Source organism: Pangasianodon hypophthalmus, chromosome 19 (assembly GCF_027358585.1).
Source record: "Pangasianodon hypophthalmus isolate fPanHyp1 chromosome 19, fPanHyp1.pri, whole genome shotgun sequence".
Lineage (NCBI taxonomy): Eukaryota > Metazoa > Chordata > Actinopteri > Siluriformes > Pangasiidae > Pangasianodon > Pangasianodon hypophthalmus.
In genome coordinates, this window is record NC_069728.1 from 17,603,628 (window position 1) to 17,630,871 (window position 27,244).

At 36.9% G+C, this 27,244-nt stretch overlaps 1 protein-coding gene across 3 annotated transcripts; it reads right to left on the bottom strand.

Annotated features, from left to right (window-relative positions):
• Nucleotides 1–1,043: 1,043 nt before the first annotated feature.
• capn3b (calpain 3b) lies at nucleotides 1,044–26,471 on the bottom strand. 3 transcript variants are annotated; one of them, XM_026923789.3, is made up of 21 exons: nucleotides 26,012–26,469; nucleotides 16,032–16,101; nucleotides 11,103–11,221; nucleotides 10,856–10,989; nucleotides 10,522–10,690; nucleotides 10,071–10,154; nucleotides 8,859–9,022; nucleotides 7,834–7,994; nucleotides 6,958–7,130; nucleotides 6,576–6,587; nucleotides 5,361–5,569; nucleotides 4,987–5,023; nucleotides 4,691–4,717; nucleotides 4,208–4,279; nucleotides 4,059–4,116; nucleotides 3,900–3,964; nucleotides 3,682–3,750; nucleotides 3,493–3,571; nucleotides 3,013–3,129; nucleotides 1,483–1,541; nucleotides 1,044–1,394 (listed from the first exon to the last, which is right to left on the bottom strand). In XM_026923789.3, exons 1-21 carry the CDS (start codon nucleotides 26,333–26,335, stop codon nucleotides 1,368–1,370), a joined length of 2,229 nt encoding a protein of 742 aa, XP_026779590.2. In that variant the 5' UTR covers nucleotides 26,336–26,469; the 3' UTR covers nucleotides 1,044–1,367. The 3 variants fall into 3 exon arrangements, 2 of the variants coding, with proteins under 2 accessions (XP_026779590.2, XP_053098305.1); XR_008305292.1 differs by lacking the exons at nucleotides 1,044–1,394; nucleotides 1,483–1,541; nucleotides 3,013–3,129; nucleotides 3,493–3,571 and having other exon boundaries at nucleotides 4,203–4,279; nucleotides 26,012–26,471; XM_053242330.1 differs by lacking the exons at nucleotides 4,987–5,023; nucleotides 5,361–5,569; nucleotides 6,576–6,587; ... (7 more) ...; nucleotides 16,032–16,101; nucleotides 26,012–26,469 and having other exon boundaries at nucleotides 4,203–4,279; nucleotides 4,691–4,707.
• Between the last annotated feature and the right edge of the window lie 773 nt (nucleotides 26,472–27,244).

Here is a 27,244-nt window from a genome sequence, read left to right on the forward strand (position 1 = left end):
CGTATTAGCATGTTAGCAGGGTGCGGAGTGAAGGAGTGTGAGGGAGTGGCTATAAAATGACTGACGGGATAGCCTTGTAAACACAAACATGCATTCCGGACTGTAATGCAGTTTTCCAAAGGGGTTTTCTCAGCCATGTAATACTTTTCTCCTGAGGTCATGTCTTATACCAGCAATTTTTTTAAATTCGACATATATTTTTTTCAGCTTATTCGTATTATTAGTAAGAAAACAAAATCGACTGTTGCACCTTTAAAGGTAAGAAGGGCTGCTTTGTTTACTGTTCTGTGAGCAGCCATGTTGATGTGACGTCACTTGCTGAACTCAGGGTTGTGGAGACTGACTTCCTGATTTTCCGAGTAGGAATTCTGAGTTTTCCGTTTTCTTTGGGTTTTTTTTCTAGTCACAGGTTGGAAATTCCAGGTTACGAGTTTTAGTCGAACGCAGCATTAATACATTAACCAGTGTGGGATACGTTTCATGATAGGTTTCTTATCAATTCAGGATCAGACTGAAGTTGTGTGAAGTGTTAGAATTTGTGAACAAATTGTTCTCAATTGCATTTTCCAAAAAAAAATAAAAAATTGCCCATCAAAGTAGAACAAAACACCTCTAAATACTTTAAAAAACTCGAATTCTTTATGCTATAGCATGCAAAAAATAAATATATTAAATTTAAATTTTAAAATTAAATTTCAGCTTTCCCAAATTTCCAAAAAGGAAAGGAAATATTAGATGGACTTCCAAAAAAAAAAGGAAAAATGCTATTTTAATGCTATTTCTTGTTCAGTTATGTACCTAGTAATGAATCTCACTGATAAACTAATTACTTTGCTGCTTACTTATGAAGCAGCAAATGGTGAATTAATCGATACATAATGCAGGACAAAAAGATATAATGGAGGACAAGAAGAATTACTTCTAGGTCAAGGTTAAGGTTCAAACGTTAAGAATGAATCAGAAGTTAAAATTTCATCTGTCTTTGTTCAATAAAGTGGTGTTTAAAATAAAGTGATGCAAAACAAACTGAGATGAAATAAAACTCAGATTAACAAATCCTTTATTGCAGTCACGTTCATTAATTAAATCATTGGAAATGAAAAGAGGGAAAAATATAACCGCACAAAGTGTGTTATAAATTGAAGCAGCACATTACTGAAACAGAATGCATCACAGTCTTGTTGGCAAAAAAAAAAAAAAAAACAAGTTTGTCGTTTTTTCAGCGTTGTTTTTCAGGGAATTTGCAACATCTGCTATAAAAGTTGTGTTAGATTATTAGTGTTTGCTCCGCAGTCCTTGTACGTGTGTGGAAGATGGAAATATCCACATTCTCATGTTTTATCCAGGTGATGAAGTTGTTCTGCTCACTACGCGTACATGGTCAGTTGAAGCCACTGCAGAAGAAGAACGAGGAGAGGTTTAACAAGCGTGTGCAGCACTTTAATGCAATAGAGACCGAATTTGTGATGTATTGACTTCTACCTCTAGGACATTGAGCTTGATGAGACCATCTCCATCCTTGTCGAAGGCTTTGAAAGCTCCTATAACAAAATATATACACTTTAGGATTTCTTAAGGAAAAAGATTATCTGATATTTGTATAGTTGATAATAAAGAGACAGCACTGGCTCATGTACACAAAGACATTTTTAAATGGGATCATTAGAGAAAAACACAATCTCCTCTCCTCTTTTGTTTTATTCATTTATTTTTACGAATTAATGTTACAAACATCACTCTAACTATGAAAAGTAATTTTATATGCTACTATTTAGAGGTGGCACAATAACACTGAAACCTTGAGTATCAGCTGATCCCGATACACATCCGATATTGTTTTTCTTTAAAAAATTACTAAGCTTTAAAATATTTTTTTAATACTGAAGCACTTCGTGGTTAAACTCATGAGTGCGGTTATACTGAATATCAATAGCTACAGCCGATATATAACTGCACAATTGTGAGTGAGATATTGCTTTTATAAAACAGTTCTATAAACAAGAAATTAATATCAAGTAACTGATATTTCAGACACAATATGGACAAATGTTCTGTTTGGTTTTTTTTCTCCGCTAGAGGAAACTGGTCCAGAAGAAGCTCACTTTTTTTAGCAAACCGGCTAGCTCACTAGCTATCTCACAGAGATTTGTACAATCCCGTTAAAGGTGCTTCCTGTGAAATTGGCTTCCTTTCTTCCTTTTCATCTACATCTGACGAGCCTTCATATTTTCATATTTTCATATTTTAAGCCAAAAGTTATATTCATATATGATATAAAAGATATATATATCATTTGGCTTGTCTGCTGATGATGTCGCTAACTCTACTGTAGTAACGGTTTTGAACTAGGAAGTGGAATTTTACATGGAGAACACAGACGAGTGGAGTGATACGCACAGTGAAACGTCTTAGTGAGGTTATACTAAATATAAGCATTCTTGGATCGCCGCTCGACCAATCAGATTAATGGACTGAAACTAACTGTTGTTTGATTGTAAACTTTTCCAGTTCTAAAAATAAATTTCTTTTCCAAATCCAATTCCAGTTTTTGCTATTGGTTACAGAATTCGATACCTGATATGTTTTCACCATTTTTGTTGCTATTCAGCCTGATACCAATATCTGAGATCAGCCATCTCCACTACTATTTTGAAATGTTATTAGAAGTTACATTCATTAAAGCCACATTTAATACATGTGTACATGCTATTTTAGTCTTTTTCGCACAAGGAGTTCAGCAATAAAAATGGATAAATGGATCTGTCCATCTAGCTCCACTAAGCTGATACTTACTCGGCAGTATCGAGTGACTGGAATAAAAAAAAAAGGTCAAGGCTTGGAGTCTCAGAAAATACCACTTGAATGTGAAATGCATTTGTGGATATGTATGGACCAATAATAATAATAATAATAATAATAATAATAATAATACAGATATTACATTTTATCCTTCCATGTTAGGGTTCATTACATGACACCATGAAAAATGATAAAGATCGAAAGCACACTTACTGAACATTCCCTCGAGTCGCACTAAACTGCAAATGTAGCTGTCGAAATCCAAATACAAGTGCTCGCTGGCGTATCGCATTGCGATGATCTCATGAATCTGGGGGTTGAGCTGAAAACCTGAGTGAGTGAAATATATTGTGAAACAAACACGCTAATACATGTTTTCATAATCAACTTGTCCACAACTTTTCCCTGGACTTGTTTTGATAGCTCCTAGGTCTTCATGATGCTAATATCATCATAATATACAATCATAAGATGATATATGATATCATCTTATATATGAGCTTATATGATATATATATCTCCACCAAAAGTTAGCGAAAGGGTAAAGAGGGGATTAGTCTGAGAAGCAGCCAAGAGGCAAGGGGGAACGCTGAACATGATGCTACCACCACCATGCTTCACCGTGGGGATCTCAGGCAGTGTTGGGTTTCAGCGACGAGGAAGGAGATGAAACAATGAGTGAAAGACGTGTACCTGCATCGGTAACAGCATTTCTCATCTCAAAGCTGCTGATGGTGCCGGATTTGTCCGTGTCATAGCGCGTGAAGATTGTCTGCCGACAAAACACGACATCATGCCATGCATTTGTAAAGAGATTTGTAGCAGTATTATGTTTCACAAGGCTCTGACTGCATATTATACACTTAGGACCGTTAGACCTACCTTCCACTGATTGATCTTGTTCCACAAGTGCTTGAACTCTTGCAGGTTTAATCGTCCTGTTCCGTCAGTCTTTTATAGTGCAAGGTCAAGGTGTAATTCTGCCTCATTCATAAGAATCTCACTCCATTTTAATCAGCCTGACTTCTCCTAATGAGAATTTCTCGTATGTTTCTGTATAACAGGCTGAATCCATGCATGAAAGTGAACTTCAAGGATACATCCATGAGCGCTATCATGCTTCTGCAGCTATCCAGACTGAAACCTCCTGATTTCAGCTGTTTGTCTGATCAAATAAGAAGATGAGATAAGAACACGAATAGGAAAGTGAACCAAAACTAGTCACTGATTTTTTTTTTTCCCCAAATGTGACGGCTCACGTTTGCTCACTGCTTTGTTGAGGACAATCGTCAGCTCTTTGGCATTGATCTGCATATCCTGAGAGAGAAATCAGCATTTATGGTGTGAGTAGAAGAGTAGATTTCACTACACTGATGAGATGACAAACACTAGATATCTTTGACCTCACATCTCCAGAAATCTGCTGAAAAATGGCTCTGAACTCTTTCTCCTCCTCACTCTCTTCTTCCTCCTGAAAGAGCTGAAAGTATAAAAAAAGACAGATGTTAATAGACTTTGTGGTTCAATGAATGTTTGATAAATTTAGCAGTAAGAGAAAGAGTATGGTAAAAAATTTTAGTGCAAACATACAGTATTAAACATCTCATGATCAGTAAAAAGGATTATTATAAAATAATTGCAAGTCAGTTCAGCATATTTCTAGACATTTTACTTATTTCTAGTTTGAAGTTTTTTTTATTCTTTTGTTTGATCATTTAATTTCTTCTAAGCATTTATTCCTATTTCTTTGTTAGTGCAATAATAACAAAATACTTTTTTTTTTTTTTTTTGCCGAGTTGACCTTTGCTTTAATTCATACAAAAAGTGTGATAAGTGAAATAATATTAAGACGATGGATGACACACTGGCATGCTACATCAAAATGCTTCACCTTAATTTTCTTCTTGCCATTTTCCAACTGTTGAAGAAAAAAAACGATTAGATTAAAATTTGTACCTCGTTACTAAATGCTTTCTTCAGAAGAAAACCATAAAGTAGAATTCAGGTCAATTTAATTTCTTTCTCTTTTTTTTTCACAAAAGATATTGTAACAAAGCAGCATTGAGAAAAATACCACAGAAAATTACATGCAGGTTTAAATGAAAAGGGATTGTGTGTTGAATTGATATGATGCCATGATAAATGTAGGTTTATAATGCTGAAAGATGGATATGTTAAATAACAAACCAAATACGGCTCAGCCTCGATCACTGCTCCCATCAACCTGAGAGAAAGCATAAAGCACTGATAAACTCCACACGTTATGACCAGACACTAAATAACACAAAAAAAAATAACTTTCCAAACATGCTGACAACTTCTTGTGTGGCTTAAAACACTAAAATCCCATTTGAAAAGAAATGAATCATGTTTAAAAACTCAGAGGTGGAAATAAAAAACACATGTAGTACATGAAATGTAAGGTGTAAATCACAGGGGTAAATTTCACATGTGAATTATGGCTTTTCTGTAAGGGGCCTACACACACACACACACACACACACACATACAGATATCTGAAGACCCCACTAGTTCCATGCCCACATTCCGCTGAAACTCACTCTGATGTGCTCTTCTTCTCAGAGAAAACTCTCAGAAGGAAGTCAGACTCTTTGTGAGGTTCGAAGGTGGACGGGACGATGACGTACTCTCCGGGGCTCAGACAGAAACGCTCCGTCACCTCCCGCAGGTTGATGTAGGATTTGCAGCGAGCTTTGGAAGCGTTGTACAGGAAGAAGTCTTTGGGAAGGTGCTGCTTGTTACCGTGCATCTGGGGTTGGAGAAACCAAAGAAAGCGAAAAACTGGAGATGATTAAACAAAGGAGGAGGAAGAGAATGCAGTGTGAAATAGAAAGCTTTTGATACCAAATAATCTGTTTTTACAGATATACATGTACTATATTTGTAGTGTAATCAGTATGTTAGTATCATTTACAATAAATAAAAGAAGTTACACTGTTTCATATGTTTTATATGATTTTATATGATATTATATGATATTATATGACTTGTTAATATACAAAGTAAAAGTAGAATGTGGGTTTCAGGAAAGTGTTAATTTGACAACATCCTGGAAGAACAGGAAGGAAGGAAGGAAAGAAGAGTGATGGAAGGAAGGAAGGAAGGAAGGAAGGAAGAACAGAAAAGAAGGAAGGAAGGAAGGAAGGAAGGAAGGAAGGAAGGAAAGAAGTGTGATGGAAGGAAGGAAGGAAGAGTGATAGAAGGAAGGAAAGAAGGAAGGAAGGAAGGAAGAGTAAAGGAAGGAAAAGCAATCAAATGAATCAAATGAATGACCAAAAGTGAAGGAAGGAATGAGATAAGGCAAGCAAAGTGAAGGAAGGAAGGACAAGAAAGGAAGCACAGAAGAAAGGGGGAAGAAGAAAAAACGAAATAAACTTAATTAAAATTGAGAAACAAAGAGAGCAAGAGGAAAAAAGGAGGGAAAAAATTAAATGTTAAGCAGTAAAATTAATCAAAAGTGAGAAATAGATAATGCAGGTTTAAGAAAAGTAAACAAAAAAAGCAACAAGCAGAAAGAATGTAATAAAAGCAGAAAGGAAGAGAGCATGACAGAAATTAATTAACAAGAAAAACAGAAAATGAGAGAAACAAATAAAAGGATGGGAGGAAGAAAATAATAAAGGAGTGAAAGAAAAGTGAGTGCAAGTGCAGGAGATGTGCTGTGAGATGATCTGTGTAAATAAAGAAGTCTGATCTCCGGCACAGATCTGACATCATGAGAAAAACAGCATCCTGTCACTCAGTCGCAGTCGTACCTCCTTCGGAACCTAAGACAGAGATTGGAGAAACACAGGAAATGACATCAGTTTAGATGAAAATCATCACTAGCATCATAGACTGCCCATTTTGAAATTGCTTTTTTTTTATTTTACTGATGTTTTTTTTTAACTTATCTTTAATTGCTCATGTAGCAGATATTTCTTCTCTCACAATCACCAATCACTAACGACTAAGTAAACCATGCAGTTCCACATCACATGATATCATAAATTAAAAACTGAGCTAGAACCCACATAAAGAATTAGTGTCCACGTAAAGAAACACTGATGTTTATTTATGTTTGCACCTGAGAACTATAAATGAATAAATCACTTAAGCAGTATCAGACGGTGTATTGGTAAATTAGGTGTGGTTTACCTCGTAGATGGCGAAGCCAATGGCGTGCAGCGTGGCTCCTGCGTAGCTCTCTCTCCTCCTGCCCTTCTGCATGAGCGCCACCACCACGGTGCAGCCCTTTTCCCCGTACTCCGGTTCATCATCGTCCTCCTCGGTGAGACGCAGCCGATACTGAGGGTTTGTCCAGAAGGTGTCTGTGTCACGATGGACAAAGAGGACTTCAGTCTCATTGAGATACTAAGACTTGTTCTAATGTCTCTGACTCAGAAAGTGGCATATTAATACATACCTATGAATTGTGAATAAATGACATTAATGGTATTAATACTAGAGCGCTATTGAATTCTCAAGGTCAGAAAGTGTTGATTAGTTTTCTATAACTGCACGGCTATGGCATAGTGCCGATTGCAAGGCGAGTTACAGGGAAAATTCAATCGTTCTGATACGTTTCTATCATAATAACTCATTCACAAGGACTATATGGGAAATGCTCATATAATTTAAACCTAACAATAAATGAATTTTAAAATAAATGTTTTTTGTTCATGCAAAAATATATGAACAACAATGACAAGCTTTATTTATTGAAAAAATAGAGGCTGGTGAGGGAATGACAGTTTACAGGATATAAGGTTTGGCGGACATTCTGCAACATTAAATGTAACCAAAAACGGATAAAATAGTACAACATGTCGTTCTTTAATAAATAAAATTTGCATTCTTTGGTAAATGACACACTAGGATGCGCTGTTGTAATAAGATAACTTTGGACACATCACAACACCTTGTCATTGATTAGTTTCCTCCTGTGTTTATTCCTTACATAATATTTGTACTCTTTGTGATGTTGTTACATATAATGCTCTTTATTTGAAAGATCGTGTAACGCCACTCCACCTGGGTAATTCCTACAGCCTCCAGCGGAGCAGCCTCTCACCCAACGGCCCTCGTTCACTGATACGGTCCATTTGAGCAATTCGTCATCCTGCAGTGCGTCAGGGGTCAGATTACAGATCTCAAGCTTGGTGAAGGTTTTCTGGAACTCTTCAAAATACATCCTGATGGAGGAGCGAGGCAAAGAACAAGTACGATGACAGAAGCTGGGTTGCATCCACCATATACTGTAGTATTTATCATCTAGGTTTGATATTTTGCAGTGCTACTATACATTATACATGCTTTTCCAGATATCAACATTAAAGGAATATTTCACTGTTTTTCAACTCAATTGCTACCCACTGCATCTGTAATGTATATAAGAAGTTCAACACCTTTCTATCTACCAAAAAAAACAAAAAAATTAAACCCAGTTGCCTTGAAACTCACATATAACGGAATTCTAAGGGCATTTGTTGAATCCTGCCAATAACTGTTTGAAATGTATAACTACATAATATCAATTTAATACTACAGTCTTTTCACTCCAACAATAACATGTTCTTATGGAGTTTTATCAAATTTTCCAACGCTTGAACAATACAGTAAAGAATTCATACGACTTAATGCTTTCCAAAAGGTTTTGTGGTTTCCATTAAACCAAAACAACCACCACAAATTCTTCTCTTTAAAAAAATAGTTCCATGTTTTAAAAGGTTTGGAGTGTAATTTTTTAAAAATTTTTAAAATTCATGAATAACTCACATCATAATATGTTTTATGTTTTAGCAATGTTTCACTGCCAGATTTCAGCAACTGCCCTTCATTCCTTCCACAAAATACTTCCTTTAAAAGTGAGTTTGGTGTTAATGGGTTTTCTATTTTTCTTTCAATACAGGGAAATGTATTGAAAGAATAGATTCTTGTTCATGGTAATGACACATATGATGCAGATGAAAAAGTTAAAGGCTAGGTTGAAAAATGCTGGAGTATTCCTTTAAGCTGCAGTCCAAATCCTGACACATTAAGGAAATCAGAAGACTAACCAAAACTCCCCTGGCCCAACAGGCTGGAGTTTCTGTTTTTCTTGCTCAGAAGTCACAAGCTTTGTCCAGTCATTAGACTTGCAAGATGGTGGAGGAGCAACTCCCCACGGGTCACGGACACGGACCAGACGGATACGAGTGTCCCTGCCGTCCTGCTGTTTACCCTGCCAATACAACACAACTATTTAAAAGAAGACAACTTATGGCTGACTAGAAATAATTTTTAGGTTGATAAGGAGTTTTATCTACTAATTCATGGGACAGACAATGCAGGATATTGTTTGTACGTTGACTAGTTAGGGCTAGGTTAGGATTGGACAAAGGTTACGGTGTACTAAATGTTTACAGGTGGACCTACAATTAGGGTGTGCCTAGAGTTACTCTTGGGCTATGGTTAAGGTTGTACTAGAATTAAGGTTGGGAATAAATTAGGGTTGGGCTACATTTGTGGTTAGCCTAGCCTTAGGGTTTGCCTAGGGTAGTGGTTAGGGCTAAAGTTAGGGATGGGCAATAGTTATGGTTGGGCTTAAGTTAGGGTAAGGTTTTGGGTGGGGCTCATAAAGTTAAAATATAAAGAGAGAGTACCAGTCATGTGATTGTGTTCTTTTACTGAGAGCCTGTGCCATTACCAAAACAGGAATCTTCTGCAATTGTGAAGTGACTGCTAGCCAAATAGCTCCAGATTGCAATCAGTGATACTCACCATGTAGCTTTCAAACAATACCATCCCTGTGCTTCTGCAATCTGTGGTGCTGGGGAAAGAGGCCATAGAGTTTGGGCATTTTATCCAACTTTGGAGCTCCATTTGTGGATAAAATGACACCTCAGTCACTGTCACTGAGCTCGCTATGTTTATTCTATGCATACTGGCAAAGGTTATTTTGGATGCCATATTGATAACTCCATGATGGCACAGATCTCTTTATATTTTAACTCTATGGTTGGGCTAAAGTTAGGGTTGGTCTAGGAGTAGTATTGGGTGAAGGTTAAGCTTGGTTTGGGGTTAGTGTTACTTGATGCCTCAGTCCTCCATTTAAAAAGATCACATAATATGATAAAGTCCATAAGATTGTTTGGGGTCTGTACGTCCCCAAAGAAAAATGCTAAAAGCTGTGTTAAAATGCAAAGCGGGACTAGTATTAGAGACGAGTGGTATAGACAGATAGATTAGATTATTATTAGATACATTAGATTATCACATGGGTCACTTACCTGCTCAACACCAGTAACTGAGTAAGCATGGCCTCTCATTAGACCTGTAGAAGTTTTGGTTTCACTAGCAGTCGGTACCAAAGCCTGAAAACAAGAAAGTAGGAAATAATAAAATTGTACATTTATAAACAAATAATGTGCAATTTCAAAAAATAAGGATGCTTATTAGCTGATAGAATATTAGCACTGTGTTTATGTGGACCTGTTGCCCTGCACTTACTATTAGTTCTTCGGAAAGTTAACCGTGGAAATGCCAAAGCATGAAACATTCACTTTAACATATGCTTGATTATTAAACTCTTGTACTCGCAGCATTCAGATACAAAAGTTGATTAATTCAAAGTATTTTTTGCAGTGGAGTAAGTCATGGATTTTCATAGAGAAATTGCTACTTCAAGATCTTGACAGACTTGTAAAAAAAAAAAAAAAAGAAAGAAATCAAGGCACTTACATCTATGGAGCAACCCATAAGTGAACCTCTTTCCAAAGCCTTTCTCATGATGTTGTATATTTCTTTGGGTGCGTCTGTAATCTCATAGTATTCTGTTACACCTCCGGTGAAGTCTTCCATGGCCTCCAATGTGTTACCACCTCTCAGAGCTTCATAGGAGCCATGCAGCCTTGGACCAAAATCAAAATATTTTATAAGAAAATAATCCTGTAAAACTGAGATTTTTGCTGCTCCTTATGTTTTACTCTGGTCTTAAATACCAAACAATTAAAAGTTAGACCATAGAGTTCTTATATTCAAAAAATCTACTGTAAACTTTACAGTGTGAACTCACTTGGCATAAGCTTTCTCCAGAAGCGCGCTCCAGAACTCATTGTTATGTGTCGACCGAGTAAACACCAAACGGTTTTTGTGTGTGGGAAGTCGATCATCCACAAGGACATCTACCCACTCACCATAGCGCCAGAACTAAATAGAAAAAGAGCGATTTAGGACTGGATTATTCAAAATGACTTAATTTCAACCTAAAGTATGCCTTTTCTTTGCAGGAAAACAATATCATGGTGCAAGATCCTCCACACCTGGAAATGGAAAATGCCTGCATAGTTCTCAGTGAAGCTCTGGTCTGGTGGAACGACTCTGTATCGTAGGGTTTCATTCAGAGTCAGACAGGCAATGGCAGCCAGGAGCCAGCAATCGCCTGCAGAGAGTAGAAATTAAAATGACAGATTTTATGGATTTACATGAAAAAATCTTCATTTGTTCAGGTTTACAATCTGCCCAAGGAGGTGTGCTCATGGTGCACAAAGGCAAATGAAACAACTAATATGCACCACTTAATGGTTCTGTGTAGTCAGTAATCAAAGAGATAAATGAGAATTAAAGAGAATCCTCATAGGTAACAATTTTGCAAGGAAAGGTCCAGACTTTTTGATCCTGGAGTATCAAAAAGAAAGTAAGAGTGCAGACTGATAAAAGATATAAAAAAAAAAACGTGTATGATATGTATGCCCAAATGAATGTGCTGCACTATTGCATTGAGGGAGGAAGTGCTTTAGGGCATTTTCACACTTGGTATTTTAAAAAGTTCTCAAGTGTCTCTAAAAAAGACTCAAAAACATACCATACTCCATTCTATATAATTGGTAGCATGTCCAGATTTTTAGACATGGGTTGGAAATCCGCTTTTCCTAACGGGGTTCACAGTGATAACAGGCTGAAAAAGTCATCCCAGACTTCTCTATCCCTGGTCATAGATTCCAGTTTCTCCTGGGGGAATCTCCATATGTTCCCAAACCAACTGTGAAATATGTCTCCATGTCCATGTTTCCAGCAGGTTCTGGGTCGGCTCTGGTACATAGATTAACCAGTAAACAGAGCTTTTTGTCTGAAAACTGAATCTCTCTAGCCAAAAGTCTTTTTCCATGGCCACTCCAAACTCCTCCCATGCTCAAGCGTTGCTGGCTCTCCTGTACTTCTCAAATGACTCAGGAGAGCTCTCCATGCGCATTACTCAGAGGACCTCATTTTTCAACTTGATGGTTTCCCTCACCACTTGTCTACCAGCATTTTCCTAGGGTTACCACTATGATACGCAATATCATGAGACTCGTTCCTGACAGTCCAACCCACATAGAGGCAACGATCTTGTCCACCTGAAAAAACTCCAACTCAGGCCCTCAGCCTGGGACTGGTAAGTATCCACATATGAGTCTTCTTTTGGAACAAGAGTATGAAAGAGACCACTCCTGATTGAGAGTCTGAGCTGTGCGTGATATCTAATATCTAGTCTACACCTTTCCGTCTCACACACTAACTCGGGCTCTTTCCTCACCAGTGACATTCCATGGTTCCACAGCAAGCTTCCATTGCAAAGTCTAGTCTGTCTAAGACTGTCCATCACATGCTTGACACCCAACTGGCATTGTACCTCACTCCTACTCATAATTTTGCAAGTGGTAACCCCACAAGATGGCTCCACATTGCCTGACTGGGTTGGCCTGGTGACCTGTTGACACCACTCCTAGGTCTGGCTCCAGGGTTGGGTCCTGGTATGTCTAATCCAGGCAAGGTGCACTAAGTCTTTTTGTACCTTCTAACCTTCTAATCTTTGTGTGACCACTCCCCTTAGATCTGTTAATCAATGGTGGCCATACTGGAGAATTAACCTCCTGGTGGAATACCCCTGAGGTTCACTGAAGTACATGAACTCGTTCACCATAATGAGGTCTTTATCCATGAGGGAGTGATACTGGATGTAAGTGCAACAAATTGTCTGAGGTCTTATTGATGCTTAAAACACCTGAAAGGCAACCGAATCCCTTATAATTCCATTTACATTTTGAACACAAAAAGCATGGAGGTCATTTGCACCTGTTAAACTTTCAGGTTTATTTTATCAAAGCTGAATTTGGTGTGTGTTCAGAAAGCTCACAGTGTACAGAACACTTCTCGTTGATGGCCTATGTTGATGCTGCTGCCCTGTTTAAGATTAGAATGAATTTTACAGGACATCTGTGCCTCGTAACTGAGCTATTTTTGCCCAATGTGATTTATGATTTGAGCACAGGGTCTAATAGGTTCTTGCTCAGTCAACAAGCTGAAAACAGATGCTCAGGACTGAGGTTGCAGAATTCTCCTCATGTCTTTCCCTCCAACCTTTTCCAGTTCTGTCAGCCTGCCCAGTGGTGGCTTGTCATATCACTGGATCCCATGGCCAATAGATCTGGTGACTCAGCACATGTCCTAACCTTAAGCTATGGGTCATTCAAGGGACAGTATTTTTGATCTCTCTCACTCTCACTCTTTCCCATCTGGCCTTGAGAAGCTCTATAGAGTATCAGTTGTCAGTGTCTATCAAAGGTTACTTTCTGGAAAGAAACAACCAGTCACAGATTACGTCCCATTTTCAGGTTCTGTGCTGTCTTTAGTCAAAAGTAAGTAAGCAGTTGGAACCTAGAAAACATGTAAGTTTTTACTTCCAATTGTAGACAATGGCCTGAGCAACTTGGACTTAAAACAATTAAGAAATAATATTAATTAAGAAGATGCTGTTTTGTTTTTTTTTTCAATAAAGAGTCCACATATCTTTAAATATGCTTAAGTCTCCAAATTGTCCCAATGTCACCCCTTTCTGTCACAACCCTAGTTTTGATATGCTATTAGCTATGGCATACAAAAGCAAAAGGTCACATTGCAGTGTTTACTGACATTACTCCTGTGCAGTGTTTACTGACATTACCTAGCACATACCTAGCCAGCTAGTAAACACCTAGTGAACAAGCTCACTTTTGTCAAAGGTCAACTAGAGTGGGATTTCAGTATTTGCATCTTGATATACATTATATGCATTGTCATATTCTCAATGATTTACCCAGGCAGCAAATTGTTGTTTACATCCTAACCTCTTTTTGAGCAGGTATAGTGGATATTTTCAGGCTTTTTTTGTTGCGCTATCAAAATGTGAGATTATAAACCAGTTGTTAGCTTTTGCAGTGTAACATCAGAGCATTGGATATGCTAGATTTCTCATTAATATGATTTTGAACATCTCTGAAAAATTGCTAGTGAGAAAAGAAGCTTTTTAGGTGTCAAGTCCACCATGAACAAACCCTCCACACCCCCGTCCCGACCCAGACCACCAGAGGGCACCCTCGCTCACATCTTTTTTTTAATTCTTCTTTGTTGTCTGCCCCATTTCTTTCCTTGTTTGTGCACACCTATTTTTGTGTTTCCCAGTTAGTCAACCTATTTAGGTTCTGTGTTTTCCCTCTTTAGTGTGGAGCACTGTGTGTGTACACCATGAATAGCTTTTGTTTTCATGTCCAGGTTTCCTGCCTTGACTTTCCTTGCCTTACCATGTTCGAGTCTAGTCTTGCTCTAGTTTTTCGGGTTTTTGCTTCCTTTTTCATTATTTGTTATTTTTAGTTGTTTATAATAAAGATTATTATATATATTATTATATCTGCAATTGCATCCTGCTCCCTGGGATTTCCTGACATTAGGAGCTAACGGTGAAACCTGACTGTTATCCCTTATGTTTGGGCTCATTGAAAGTTCTTCTCCTATTAAAGGCCACTGTAACTGTGCTAGCAATAACAATGTCCCTCTCTGATCCTCATTCTGAAGGTCATTTGCCTCTCATCAGATACACATATTACCTTTAGTGAAACATAATACTGACTGATAGTAACTGCTATATTCTTCTATCGTAATAAAAAACAATAGCTTACTTATTATATTAACTGTTACACTGTATGTCCACATAATTATTCCTTAATTGAAAAGAATATACAGTATATGTTTACCTCTCTATATCTTTTTAAGGTCTAATCTTTGCTTGAAGACTAGATGCCAAGGGTATGCCGTGTGTGCCACGTTATGTCTTTATTGTTATTGTTCTCTTTATAAAGACCGTCCTGACTGAGATAAGGAGCTGATTGCCAAGTTTAGCAAATGTCAGGGACATAACAACACCATTTCAAGCCACATATCTGACCAAGAGTGACTGCAGACTCACACCAGACATCATCTGTCTTGAATTAAATTCTGTCTTGAATTAAATTATCCTATTATACTGTGTTTCTAAGGAATAGTAGACAGTGTTTAAAGTAACAAACTAGTCCTGTTTATTATACATAGCCTATGTAATGAATAAAACATTTGGGGGGGCGTGCTGTTTCAGGGAAATAATCAACAACAGATTGGAGTGATAAGGTGGAGTTACTGTTATCATCCTGAAGTTAATTATTTTCCTATAACAGCGTGTGCTGAAGTGTTTTATTCCTCTTATATCAAACAAATGATTGTATTTTTGTTTTAATTAATGGCTGAATGACACTTTATACTCTTTCATCTTTTCTAGTTATGTTGTGGAATTCCTGCAGAACAAGCTCGTTCCTGTTATCGCTTACATTATAGCAGCTATAAACAGTCTAATATACAGCTAGATATCACTGTTTTGTTTATTATGGGCTTTTATTTAGCTTTTAAAGAGGAACTTGATAACATGACTTCACTTCTGCTATTAAACATCCATTCATTTTCATTCTGACTAGTGCTTGCTCTTCTCCTGTGATTATCCAGGACTTGGATTATCCAGGACTGTTAATAAAGAGTCTTTATTACTTACAAGAAGAAGAAGATCCAAAAGAAAAAGAAGTGGGTTTGTGTATTAGGAGTGAGTTACATCAGAAGTCTTTCACATAAGCAACTTTTAGTCAAGGCGGTGGATTTCTGCAGGTGTGAATACAGTAATCGCACACAGATGCGAACAAAATAACTAGTCCAAGGTCGTCTGTGAGGGAGAGGTGGTCTGAGTCTGCATTTCAAAAAAGCCTAGTGAACAAGATTTTCAACCCTTATTGAACTACAGGAAGTGACCAGTGAATGAACACATATGCCCCTTTTCCACACACTCAGAGATTTCTCTTTCTGGTCTGATCAATTTTTAACACTGTATAACCGAATTGAACCAAATGCACTGTAAGTAACTCAGATTAATTACTCACCCAAGTCTCCCTGGCAAATATCCGTCCTGTTTGCCCCTCCAATAATGAACTGTGGATTGTCACAAATTTCCTGTTAAGATAAAGAAGGAGTATACATTAATACACGTACTATTCAACAGTTCTGTGCATAATTAGCTGTTAATTACTTAATTAGTTCCGGGATCCGTCGCCAGTTGACCTGCGCTTGACGAATGCTGTATTAAAGCATCTGCAGCCGAAAAAGGGAAAAATTAAATATTTGATCAGAGCAATTTCCTAAATAAAATAATCAGTGTGTGTGGTGTGATAGACTGTGGACCTTGGTGTTGGTCTGTTATTTGATTCTTGTGCATATAACGTCTCTAAAATGGCACATTATCAATTGAGAAACAGCCAGTATGCCAGCCTACATGATGCTCAAACTAGTCTATGCTTTCTTATCTTCTACATTGAACTATTGTAACATTTTGCATTTTTAATAAAGCTTGAGTGAGTTCAGAATACAGAATTACCATCTTACTCCAGTCTTATTCAAGCTACACTAGCTGCCTATTAATTTCTACAAATTCTGGCTTTATGAATGGTTTAAAGCTCTGATTGGTTTTAGCTCCAGTGTGTCTTGCTGAACTCCTGAAGCAGTATAGCCCATCCTGAGCACTTTACTCAGCTCAGGCAGACCTACTGTTAATCCACACAACTCAAGCAGTGGAAGTTGTTTTTTTTTTCCCTCATAATCCTTCATTTTTGGAATAGTGTTTCAGGGAACATCAGAAAAACCAGGTCATTAGATGTTTTTTAAATTCAGATTGCTTAACCTGCACTATTCTCCGTTCTTGGATATTTCACCTTGTTAAAAATTAAATATATTCCTTATGAGTTGTAATAATTCTGATAGATTTACACTTAATTCATTCATTCACAAATAATTATTGGATCATAATTAATATGCATTTTAATCTTATGAATATATAAATCAGTTTTATCTACATAGAAATCACTCACATTTAGACCTGAATGTTAAACATTTTGGACATTGGAAGATTTTTTTTTTTTTAATTATTATTTCAGGCATACTATTTTAGCTTTGTTTTTTTTTTTTTTTACAAGTGGACAATCCTTTAAAAAAAAAAAGAAAATTGATATTTAACAGTAAGTGCAAGGTGCTAAAAATAGAAAAGGAAAGCTACCTGAGTCTGTATGATGAAGTGGTAAGTGGTTGTAGCAGTATTTACAGCAGATATGTAGAAGGATGACAAAAATAAAGCGTTATAAATAGTTATATGTAGTTATATATATAGTTATAAGTATAAAAGTAGATGTTGCACAGAATGATACCTCACAGTTATTGCACTTGGAAAAATATTAGATTAAATTGCACTTAAGGAGTGGACTGTACATATGTCCAGAATGTGTGTAATATGACCTGATGTCCTTAGCAGCAGTGTACACTCACTTTTAGACCTGAACGTTTTTTGGACATTGGAAGATTTTTTTAAATTATTATTATTTCAGGCATACTATTTTATCTTTACACATGCACAATCCATTTTTTAAAAAATATTTGATATTTAGTGTGATGTCAATGCTGGAAACAGCGTTGCCTTCAACGTCAAGTAACACACAGCGGCCTACAAACATGGCCACCGAGAACTACAGCACCCAGCAACCACAGAGACTGTCATGCTCATGCTCACAGGCTTACAGATCACACACGTGAACCCAATCACTCTATTACAGCCATTCAGTATATAAGGACTTTCACCCCACTCAGTTAATGTGAAGTATATGCTCAGTGTCCTTTACCTTGCTGAGCCTTTTGAGTCTACGCAACAGTGTTTATGGTTATGACTAAGTTTCTGGTTCATGTTTTGCTGGTTCATCGCCTGCCTTCTGCCTGTAAATTGACCTTGACTCTGCTTAACATTTTGGAATTGTTTGCCTGCGGTTTGGTAAAGAAACTTAACCTGCAACTGTCACCATCTCTGACGCCTGACATTTAGATATTTAAAGAGAATCAGTATTCAAATATCATGCAGTTTTAAGGGGAAAAAAGAGAAAATCTAAAGAATCTAGATATGCATATAAATAATTTATGCATGAAAGGGTTAACACTGGCTCTCTGTGTTCACTCCCCCCACCAAAATGGCAGGTCACATTACTCTGTACTGGGCCACTAAGGACATCAGCTCATATTACACACATTCTGGACATATGTACAGTCCACTCCCTAAGTGCAATTTAATCTAATATTTTTCCAAGTGCAATAACTGTGAGGTCATTCTGTGCAACACCTTCTTTTATACTTATAACTATATATATAACTACATATAACTATTTATAATGCTTTATTTTTGTCATCCTTCTACATATCAGCTGTGAATACTACTACAACCACTTACCACTTAATCATACAGACTCAGGTAGCTTTCCTTTTCTATTTTAGCACCATGCACTTTTTGTATTATTGTCATTTCGATTTTTTTTATATTCTTTATTTCTTACTCTTTAAATGCATCTACAGGCTTCCCCCAGATGATATCTCTTTGCACCTGTACCGTAACAATAAAAGAAACTTATCTGATCCTATCTTATCTAATCTCATTTAATGATGTTTGAAGAGCAAAAAGGAACACAAGGGAAGATCTGTTCTGTAAACATTGGTGCATATTTTATTTTATTTATATACAGTAAATAGTTGCTTTATTTTTACAGCAGTTTATTGGCTTTGTCTTATTACTATTAAAATATTGTTACAGTATGATACAGTGTATTTACAATAATAGCCGAATAGTTACTGTAAAGTAGGACAGCCCTGTATTATTACAGCATTATTAGTGTTTTCTTGAGATGCCAAATTCCAGCAATTTGCACTAAGTTAGTTTTACGGTTGTAGCATTTATTTTGTATAGGAGCTTACTGGTAATTTAACTGCCAGGCATTTATCGTAAACTCTACAGGAATGTTTTACAGTCTGTAGTCCAATTAAAAGAAGATTTATGCATAGATTTTCAAAACATAAAAATGTTGTTCAGAAATAATTATGTGGTGAGGAAATATTACTGTTCGATCACTATCTGGGATGTATTCCCGCATCACACCCAGCATTCCTGGGATAGACTCCGGATCCAGGATCCAGGATCCAGGATCCAAGATAAAGTGCTTACTGAAGACAAAATGTCCTTTTAAGCATTAGGTGTACACACATTGTAGGTTTGAATCCCCTGATGCTAAACGTTCCAGGGGTTACAACAGTTTTAATGCAGCTTACGATAGAACTCCTGTGATACGTATATTATACCTTGAGCTGAAACTTGAAGAAGAGATGAAGCTTTGAGTTAATTACAAAAAGATACGCTTTTTTAAACCCTTTAGCAGGCAGCTCAACCACACGGTTACATGCATTTGTCATTGTAATTCCAGCATATAATGTTCATAAATTTGCCTTCAATTTTTCAATCTAACTTTCCAACATGTTGTTTCAGTTTAAGACTTCTCCAAGCTCAATATAAATCACTGCAAATTTAGCGAAAAAGTGATTTTTGCTATATTTCAATTTTTTTTCATATTGGATTTAAAGGGAGAAAAATAGCTGTGAGGTTAAAGTATTAATCTAAATTCAGGTGAAATAGAAAAAATGCATCAGGGTTCTTTTAATTATGATTCTCTCTGTATGTTACTGAAACTAACACACTTGATAATGAATAATTAAAGTGCATTTTGTGTGATTTCTGGAGCAGTGAACTCCAAATGGAGACATTTTTGGATTTAAACTCAAGAATCCTTGCTTGTGTTATAAGACTACAGTAGCAGCTCTGAAGCCTTATGAGTATGAAATATAACTGCAGACGTTCACAGATCCGCTGCACCTGTTGTGTTGTGTTGTGCAGTGGACTAAAGCGATTCGTTCCATTTTTGCTTCCCTGCACTGTAAATTAAAAGATCATACATACACAACTAGGGATCCATAGCGGTGTGTGCATACCGAACATCTACACTGACATTTCCATTCTCCTGCCAGTATGCTGGAGTCAGTAAACACATTCATGCATTTACCACATGGTATCTCTGAAGGCCAGGCCCGAAGCACGGGTTTAATGAAGAGCTTATAACATGACGATTGCCTGCGATGTAGTACATTAATGCCACTACATCGACTTCACTACTATATTTATATACCACCTGTCAATCACTTCATATAACACATGCAGGTCACAGGTTTGACTGTTAATCAAAACTACAATGAAAACTATAGAAAATCAGAAACTAAAGAAAAATTATTTCATGCTGTGAAAAGAGTGGCATGGATAGACATGAGATAAATGTTTTTATATAACTTTTTTTTATATAACTAATTTTGCAAAAAAAAAATATATATATATATATATATATATATATATATAACTATTAAGAATTGTACCTCTGAAGGGAATCCTTAAAGGTCTAACAAAAGAGTGTTTTCCTATCAGAGATGATTGAGAGTCGAACATTTTTAGGAACCTAAGAATGAATTTTCTTTATTTTCCCTTAATTTTTTTGTTATTTTTTTATTTTTTTCCCCCTTTTCTTAATTTTCCCTTAATTTTACCGCTTAAAGAACCCTTGAAAAACCTGTTCTTCTAAAAGTGTAAGTATTATTTGGATAAATAAAACTATAAATGATTAGTCATTATTTTCTTTTTAAGATCTAGAACCTGTCAGACATTTAGGATTAAGCTTAATCCTGGAACATGGTACATCTTTATATAAAAAGGGGGTTGTTTAAGGGTTTATCAGATAATTAAGGGTTCTTAACTGTGAGACAGGGGCTCTACTTGGAACCCTTTCTGATAAACATACAAATACAGAAACACTGATGAATGTTCACTTTATTTAAATCAACAATGAATTCACTTGAATGAATTACCCTGTTTTTTTTTTTTTAAGTTCAATCTAAAACCCTTTAAAATTCTTTACTTCGTCCTTCTATGGGAGCCTTTAAAAGTTCTATGTAAAAATCCTACAACAAACTTATCAGAAAGGGTCCCAAGTAGAACCCCTTTAGGAAGCTAAGTACCTCTAATTATCCAATGAACCCTTAAAGAACCCTTGAAGAGCCATTTTTTCTAAGAGTGCATGCATTTCCTGGATAAGTTTGTAGTATAAACTCTAAATTATTGGTCAGTATTTTCTTGTTAAGACGTAGAACCTGTCAGATGTTTAAAATTTAGCTATGTACCTCTAAAATGTACCTCTTAGAAGGAGCGTTCTTCAATGGTTCTTTAGCCATTACTCAATGAATAAATAAAGGATCTTATCTTCCAAAAAACGATTCTTACATGGAAAGGTTGTTTCTTTAAAAAAAAAATGTAAATCTAGAGCCCTTTAGGAGAACCCTACTACTGACTGCTTGCTTTTGAAAAGTGCTTTTGGGTAGAACCCATTTCAGACCCTTCATTATCAGAAGAACCTCTAAGGAACCATTTTTTTTCCCTAAGAGTGTATGTGTATGGTTAGGTATGTGACACAAACTCCAAATTATTGGTCATTATTTTCTTTTTTAAGACCTACAACCTGCCAGACATATAACATTTAGCTCAACTCTCTTGGTACATGGTACATGTTAGAAAAAAGGTTCTACGCATTCATTAGGTGATTAAAAATGGGATCTACTTTCTTCAACCCTTTCTAATAAACACTCTGTCGTAGTTCTACAACCTTACAACTGATTCCTTATGAAAAAGGCTTTCGAATAGAACCCATTTCAGAAGTTAAGAACCTTTAACTCAGAAGAACTGGTGATGATTTTCTTGTTAAGACCTAAAACCTGTTAGATATTTAAAATCCAGCGAAACTGTCTTGATAATTGGTACAAGTATCACACCTTAGAAAAAAAAAAGGTTGTTCAATGTTTCATTGGATAATTAAGAGATCTTAGCTTCCAAAAATGATTCTAAATGGAACTTATTCTGTTGGGAAAACACTCTGTTGAACCCTTAAGGGTTATAAAGTGCATAGTAATATAATTTTTTTTTTGCTACAGAAACACTGAGCAGTGATCGCTGTACTTAAATCTAAAATTAATTCACAGCAAACAAACAAACAAAAAAGAACTATACTGTTTTAAAAACAGTTAAATCCAGATCCCTTTTAGGGGAATGTAGTGTGTCCATGTTCAGGAACTTTGATCGGTTCTATGTAAAGCCCTACACCCAAATGTTTCCCTTTGAAAAATGGTTCCAAGTAAAACACTTTTGGGAAACTGAGAACCCTTGAAGATTTTCTTTTCTTCTAAGAGCGTAGTCTCACATTCATCTGTATACAGTATAATATACAGGTGTGTATTCATTCCTCTGTAAAGATCAGATGTACAAAAAAGCTGCAAAGCTTTTAATCCCTAGAAATAACCTCATTAAAGTAAAACTGAAAGTAAAACATATAAAAACGTAATAAGGATGAAATAACACACTCTGTGTTGTGCTGTTATAGGAGAATAATCAGTGACAGTGTGGTGTGATGCTACACAGTGCAAAGCGGACGTATTGTGGATTCTTTTCCAATAATAGTGCAGTGTTTTGTTCCTCATCCTTTAAACCACAGCAAATTGCCAAATATTATCATTTTTTATTTATTAAGGAATGAAAAGTCATGCTTTTTTATCCGTTCAAGTTAGTTCCTGTTATCGTTTATGTTCCCTCACCATCCTCTTGTTTCTTTCTCTCTTGGTGTTAATGGGACAAAAAAACCCACAGCTTGTCATGGTACTTGAACACTGGAGACTCCTTCCATAAATGTTGAATAATAAATGTTGTCACTTCACCATATCTACGATTTGTTCTGTTTATGTGGAGTGTCTGCGTTACGAGCGATGTGATTTGCAGCTGCACTACTGTCAGAGCTGCTGTTATAGAAAATTAATCAACTCCTGAGGAGGATTCAACAGCTATGAACGGATGGAGACATAGAGCTGTAAATCACAGCCAGTGACAGCGCCTGATTATCAGGTCTGTACTCTCTCTCTCTCTCTTTCTCTCTCTCTCTCTCTCTCTCTCTCCTCTCAGTGGGACTTCATCATGTAGAGACGTGGAGAGTCAGCTGTCCGAGAGCCGTGAGAATACTACACTGCGTTAAGACCTCAACTAACACACAGCCAGATCACTCTCACATTCCCAAAGCATGCAGGAGATCAGCGTCGTCTTATTTCAGCGCAGAGCAGAGCTTACAGGAAGTCATCTGAATCTGCATGCTTGTCTAGAGCGGTAAATGTGTTAGAATTTAACACACAGATAATAATGCTCTCAAACAGCACTGTACTGAATACTCATAGTCTTTTCACGCCTACTTGTATCGTCTGTATTTGTCATGATAACTGACATCAGCTAATTTTTTAATGAAAAAATTCCAGCCAATCAGAGGCAAGAGTTTTCTTTAGCCATGTTATGACACTTGGTAAAGTGTGCATTATATGATCTGTCATAAAGCATGTGCTAAATAGAGTGACATAAGCTACCACAGCATCATATATCATATGTAAGGAATAACACAACTTTCAGGGTGTCCGGTTTCTGGAAAATAATCAACGACAGAGTTACTGTTACCACCCCAAAGTTGATTATTTTCCTAAAACAGTACACTCCGAAGTGTTTTATTCCTCTTACAACACAGTGATTTGTCTACGATTACAACATTTATTATGCTTTTTATCCATTTATAGTTACACTTAATGTTGCGGAACATTCATGTATGAAATGAGGTTATCATTAAAACAGTGGTTCCCTCACCAGCCTCTATGTTTTCTCTCTCTTGAAGTAAATAACTGTGTGAAACTGGAAAGCATAAACTCTTGAAAACTTACTGACTGTTACAAAGCCCTGACACTGGAGACTCCTTCCATAAATGTTACATAAACACATCCTTACAGAAAATTTCATCATATCAATGATTACACATTTTTCTTTGCTAAGTAACAACACGTTTTTAATCCATTCACGTGTGCATGAGCTGTTGCTATAGAAATGATAATGTATTAGAACAAGTGCATTAATATATATATATATATATATACCAATGATGGAGTTTTTGTGATTTTGCCTTTATACACTACCACAATGGATTGGAAATAATCAAGATGTGATCGAAGTGTAGACTTTCAGCTTTATTTTAAGAGGTTCCACAAAAATATGGCATTTACCATTTAGGAATTACAGCCATTTTAAGCAAAGTACCTCCATTTTCAGGGGTTCAATGATATTTGGACAAAGTAACATGATTGTAAATATAACCATAATTTTAATACTTGTATGAAACTCCTTTGCAGTCAATGACTGCCTGAAGTCTGGAGCCATGTTCTCAAAACTCAAATTCTGAGTTTCCTCCCTGGAGATGCTTTGCCAGGCCTTCACTGCATCCACCTTCAGTTGCTGCTTGTTTGTGGGTCTTTCTGCCTTCAGTCTTGTCTTCAGTAAGGGAAAAGCATGCTCTATTGGGTTGAGATCAGACGACTGACTTGGCCATTGAAGAATATTCCATTTATTTGCCTTCAAAAAGTCTTGAGTGGCTTTTGCAGAATGTTTAGGGTGATTATTCACCTGCACTGTGAAGCGGCGTCCTATCAGTTTTGTAGCAGAGAGTATAGCTCTATACACCTCAGAATTCATCCTGCTACTTCTGTCAGCAGTCACATCATCAATAAACACCAGTGAGCCCCTTCCATTTGCAGCCATACATGCCCATGCCATAACACTGCCTCCACCATGTTTGACACATGATGTGGTATACTTTGCATCATGAGCTGTTCCTTTCTTTTGCCATACTTTTCTCTTCTCATCATTCTGACACAAGTTAATCTTGATCTCATCGGTCTAAAGAATCTTATTCCAGAACATGGGAGGCTTTTTTAGATGTTTTCTGGCAAAGTCTAATCTGGCTTTCCTGTTCTTGAACGTTACCAGTGGTTTGCATCTTGAGGTAAACTGTCTGTATTTACATTCATGAAGGCGTCTCTTGATTGTAGATTTTGACAATGATACGCCTACCTTCTCCAGAGTATTCTTGACTTCTGTTGATATTGTGAAGGGGTTTTTCTTCACCAAGGAAAGAATTCTGCGATCATCCACTTTAGTTGTCTTCTGTGGTCTTCCAGACCTTTTGATGTTGTTGAGCTCACCAGTGCTTTCTTTCTTTTTAAGAATGTACCCAACTGTTGATTTGGCCACACCTAAGGTTTTTGCTATCTCTCTTATAGATTTATGTTGTTTTTTCAGCCTAATGATGGCCTCCTTCACTTGCATTGACATCTCCTTGGACTTCAAATTGGTAGCTCCAGTCGAACAGCTGCCAAATGCCAACTCAATACCTGATATCACCTCCAGACCTTTTATCTGATTCATTTGTCTTGAAGTAACGAGGGAAAGGACCGCCTCTGGTCAATTAACTTCTTGTCAGTCAATTGTCCAAGTACCTTTGAGCCTCTGAAAATGGAGGTACTTTGCTTAAAATGGCTGTAATTCCTAAATGGTAAATGCTATATTTTTGTGGAAGCTCTTAAAATAAAGCTGAAAGTCTAGACTTCGATCACACGTCGATATATAATATATATGAGTCCCTGTGCATGAGCTGTTGCTATAGAAACTATAACGTATTAGAACGAGCGCATTAATATAAAGCTGTAACTACTGTCGGAGCTGCTGTTATAGAAAATTAATCAACACCTTCTGACCAATCAGAATCAGCAGTGTGGTATAAAGTATTACGAAGCATTATAATTGGTTCTATTAATTTCTAGAGCGTTTAATAAACACCAAAGCGCTTTGTAGATAGTGTAAAGGAAATGGATGATACTGGCTATGACATGTTTATGACAGGGTTATAGACGTATGGTTCAAGAAGACCACAAGGCCAGAATGAAAAGTAGATATGGCACTAAGGATCAAGGAAAATGTGTCAAGCGGTGAGATGATAATTTGGAGATTTAGACATGATGTCTGATGTTGTAACTGCAAGCCCAGAAACTGTGGTCCACTCACCGAGGGACGCTTCCACACCAGATTCAGAGGGAACTTCTGACTGTAGTAAAGAGATGAGTCGTCCGCAGGGAACAGAGGATCTTTAAACAGCACCTTCTTGCGCACGTATTTGTCCCTGAGCTCCAGGAACTCCTTCAGTCTCTTGGCATCTTTGACGGCTTCGTTGCGGCTCAGAATGGCCGAGTAAAGATTCCCCGGTGCCTGAAACACACCTGCTGGAGCACCAGGAGCTGCTTCTGTAAGAGGAGCTCTCTTTTCTGACACTTTCTCCTGAGCTTCACATTTCTCCTTTTCACTCATTTTACTGTTCGTGCTCTTGCTCATGATTGGTGCTGGTGGTGTAGGAGAGTTTGCACAAAATCTAAAAAAAAAAGTCAAAAGGTTACTGAATTTCCTCAGCTGAGTTCTTCTTCTCAAACGTTCACGCCCTGAGTGCCTTGATATTCCTGGAGTCACACCCCCCTGGCCTCTGCCATCTCTATTAAACACACAAGTCAAGCACATACACACACACACACACACACACACACACACACATGGCCATCCTTGTCGCCTGGTCTATTAATAGATTTAGGAGCAGGGTCTCATTCTCTCCCTCTTTTGGCCAGTAAAATGGAAACAAGTGTAGAAACCCTATAAGCATTAAATATCATCATTTAAATGAAGTCTGCTTCAGAATTATTGGCACCCTTGGTATATATGTTATATACAGGGTGTCTGAAGAGTCAGGAACCAATGAAAGTTAAACAACATATATACGTGATTTTGCATTTATTATTTATTCACATATATATTTACACTTATTTTTATATTTATTTTTCTCTTATAGGTGAAAAATGGCATTAACATTGGATGAAAGGGTAGAGATAATGCTTCTTGGTACTCTCAGTGGTTCCTGACTTTTCAGACACCCTGTATATTTCATAAGGGATTTATATTTTTTAGATATTGAAGGTTCGATTGCTCTCATGCGTTTGGAATGAGATTAAGCTAATTAACCACAAAGACAGTTTTTCATCAACCCACCAAGGGTGCCAATAATTCTCCTGAAGCTAATGGGGGGCATGCTGTCATAAGAAAATAATCACTGACATGGTGGGGTGTTACGGATATGTGTGTAACCAACCGAACGTCGATTATTTTCTAACAGCTAAAGTGTTTCATTGTTTTTATTTATTATTATTTCTATAAAGATAGACAATAAATAAATTAAACAACTAGGGCAAACTGTCA

Excerpts from the sequence above, each read along its gene's own strand:
- capn3b (XM_026923789.3), bottom strand. The coding sequence starts at position 26,335 with ATGAGCAAGAGCACGAACAGTAAAATGAGTGAAAAGGAGAAATGTGAA. Across the intron at positions 7,131-7,833 it reads AGGCTGTAGGAATTACCCAG|ACACCTTCTGGACAAACCCT; the intron begins GTGGAGTGGCGT and ends ATCGTGACACAG. Across the intron at positions 3,572-3,681 it reads ACAAGATCAATCAGTGGAAG|ACAATCTTCACGCGCTATGA; the intron begins GTAGGTCTAACG and ends TTTTGTCGGCAG.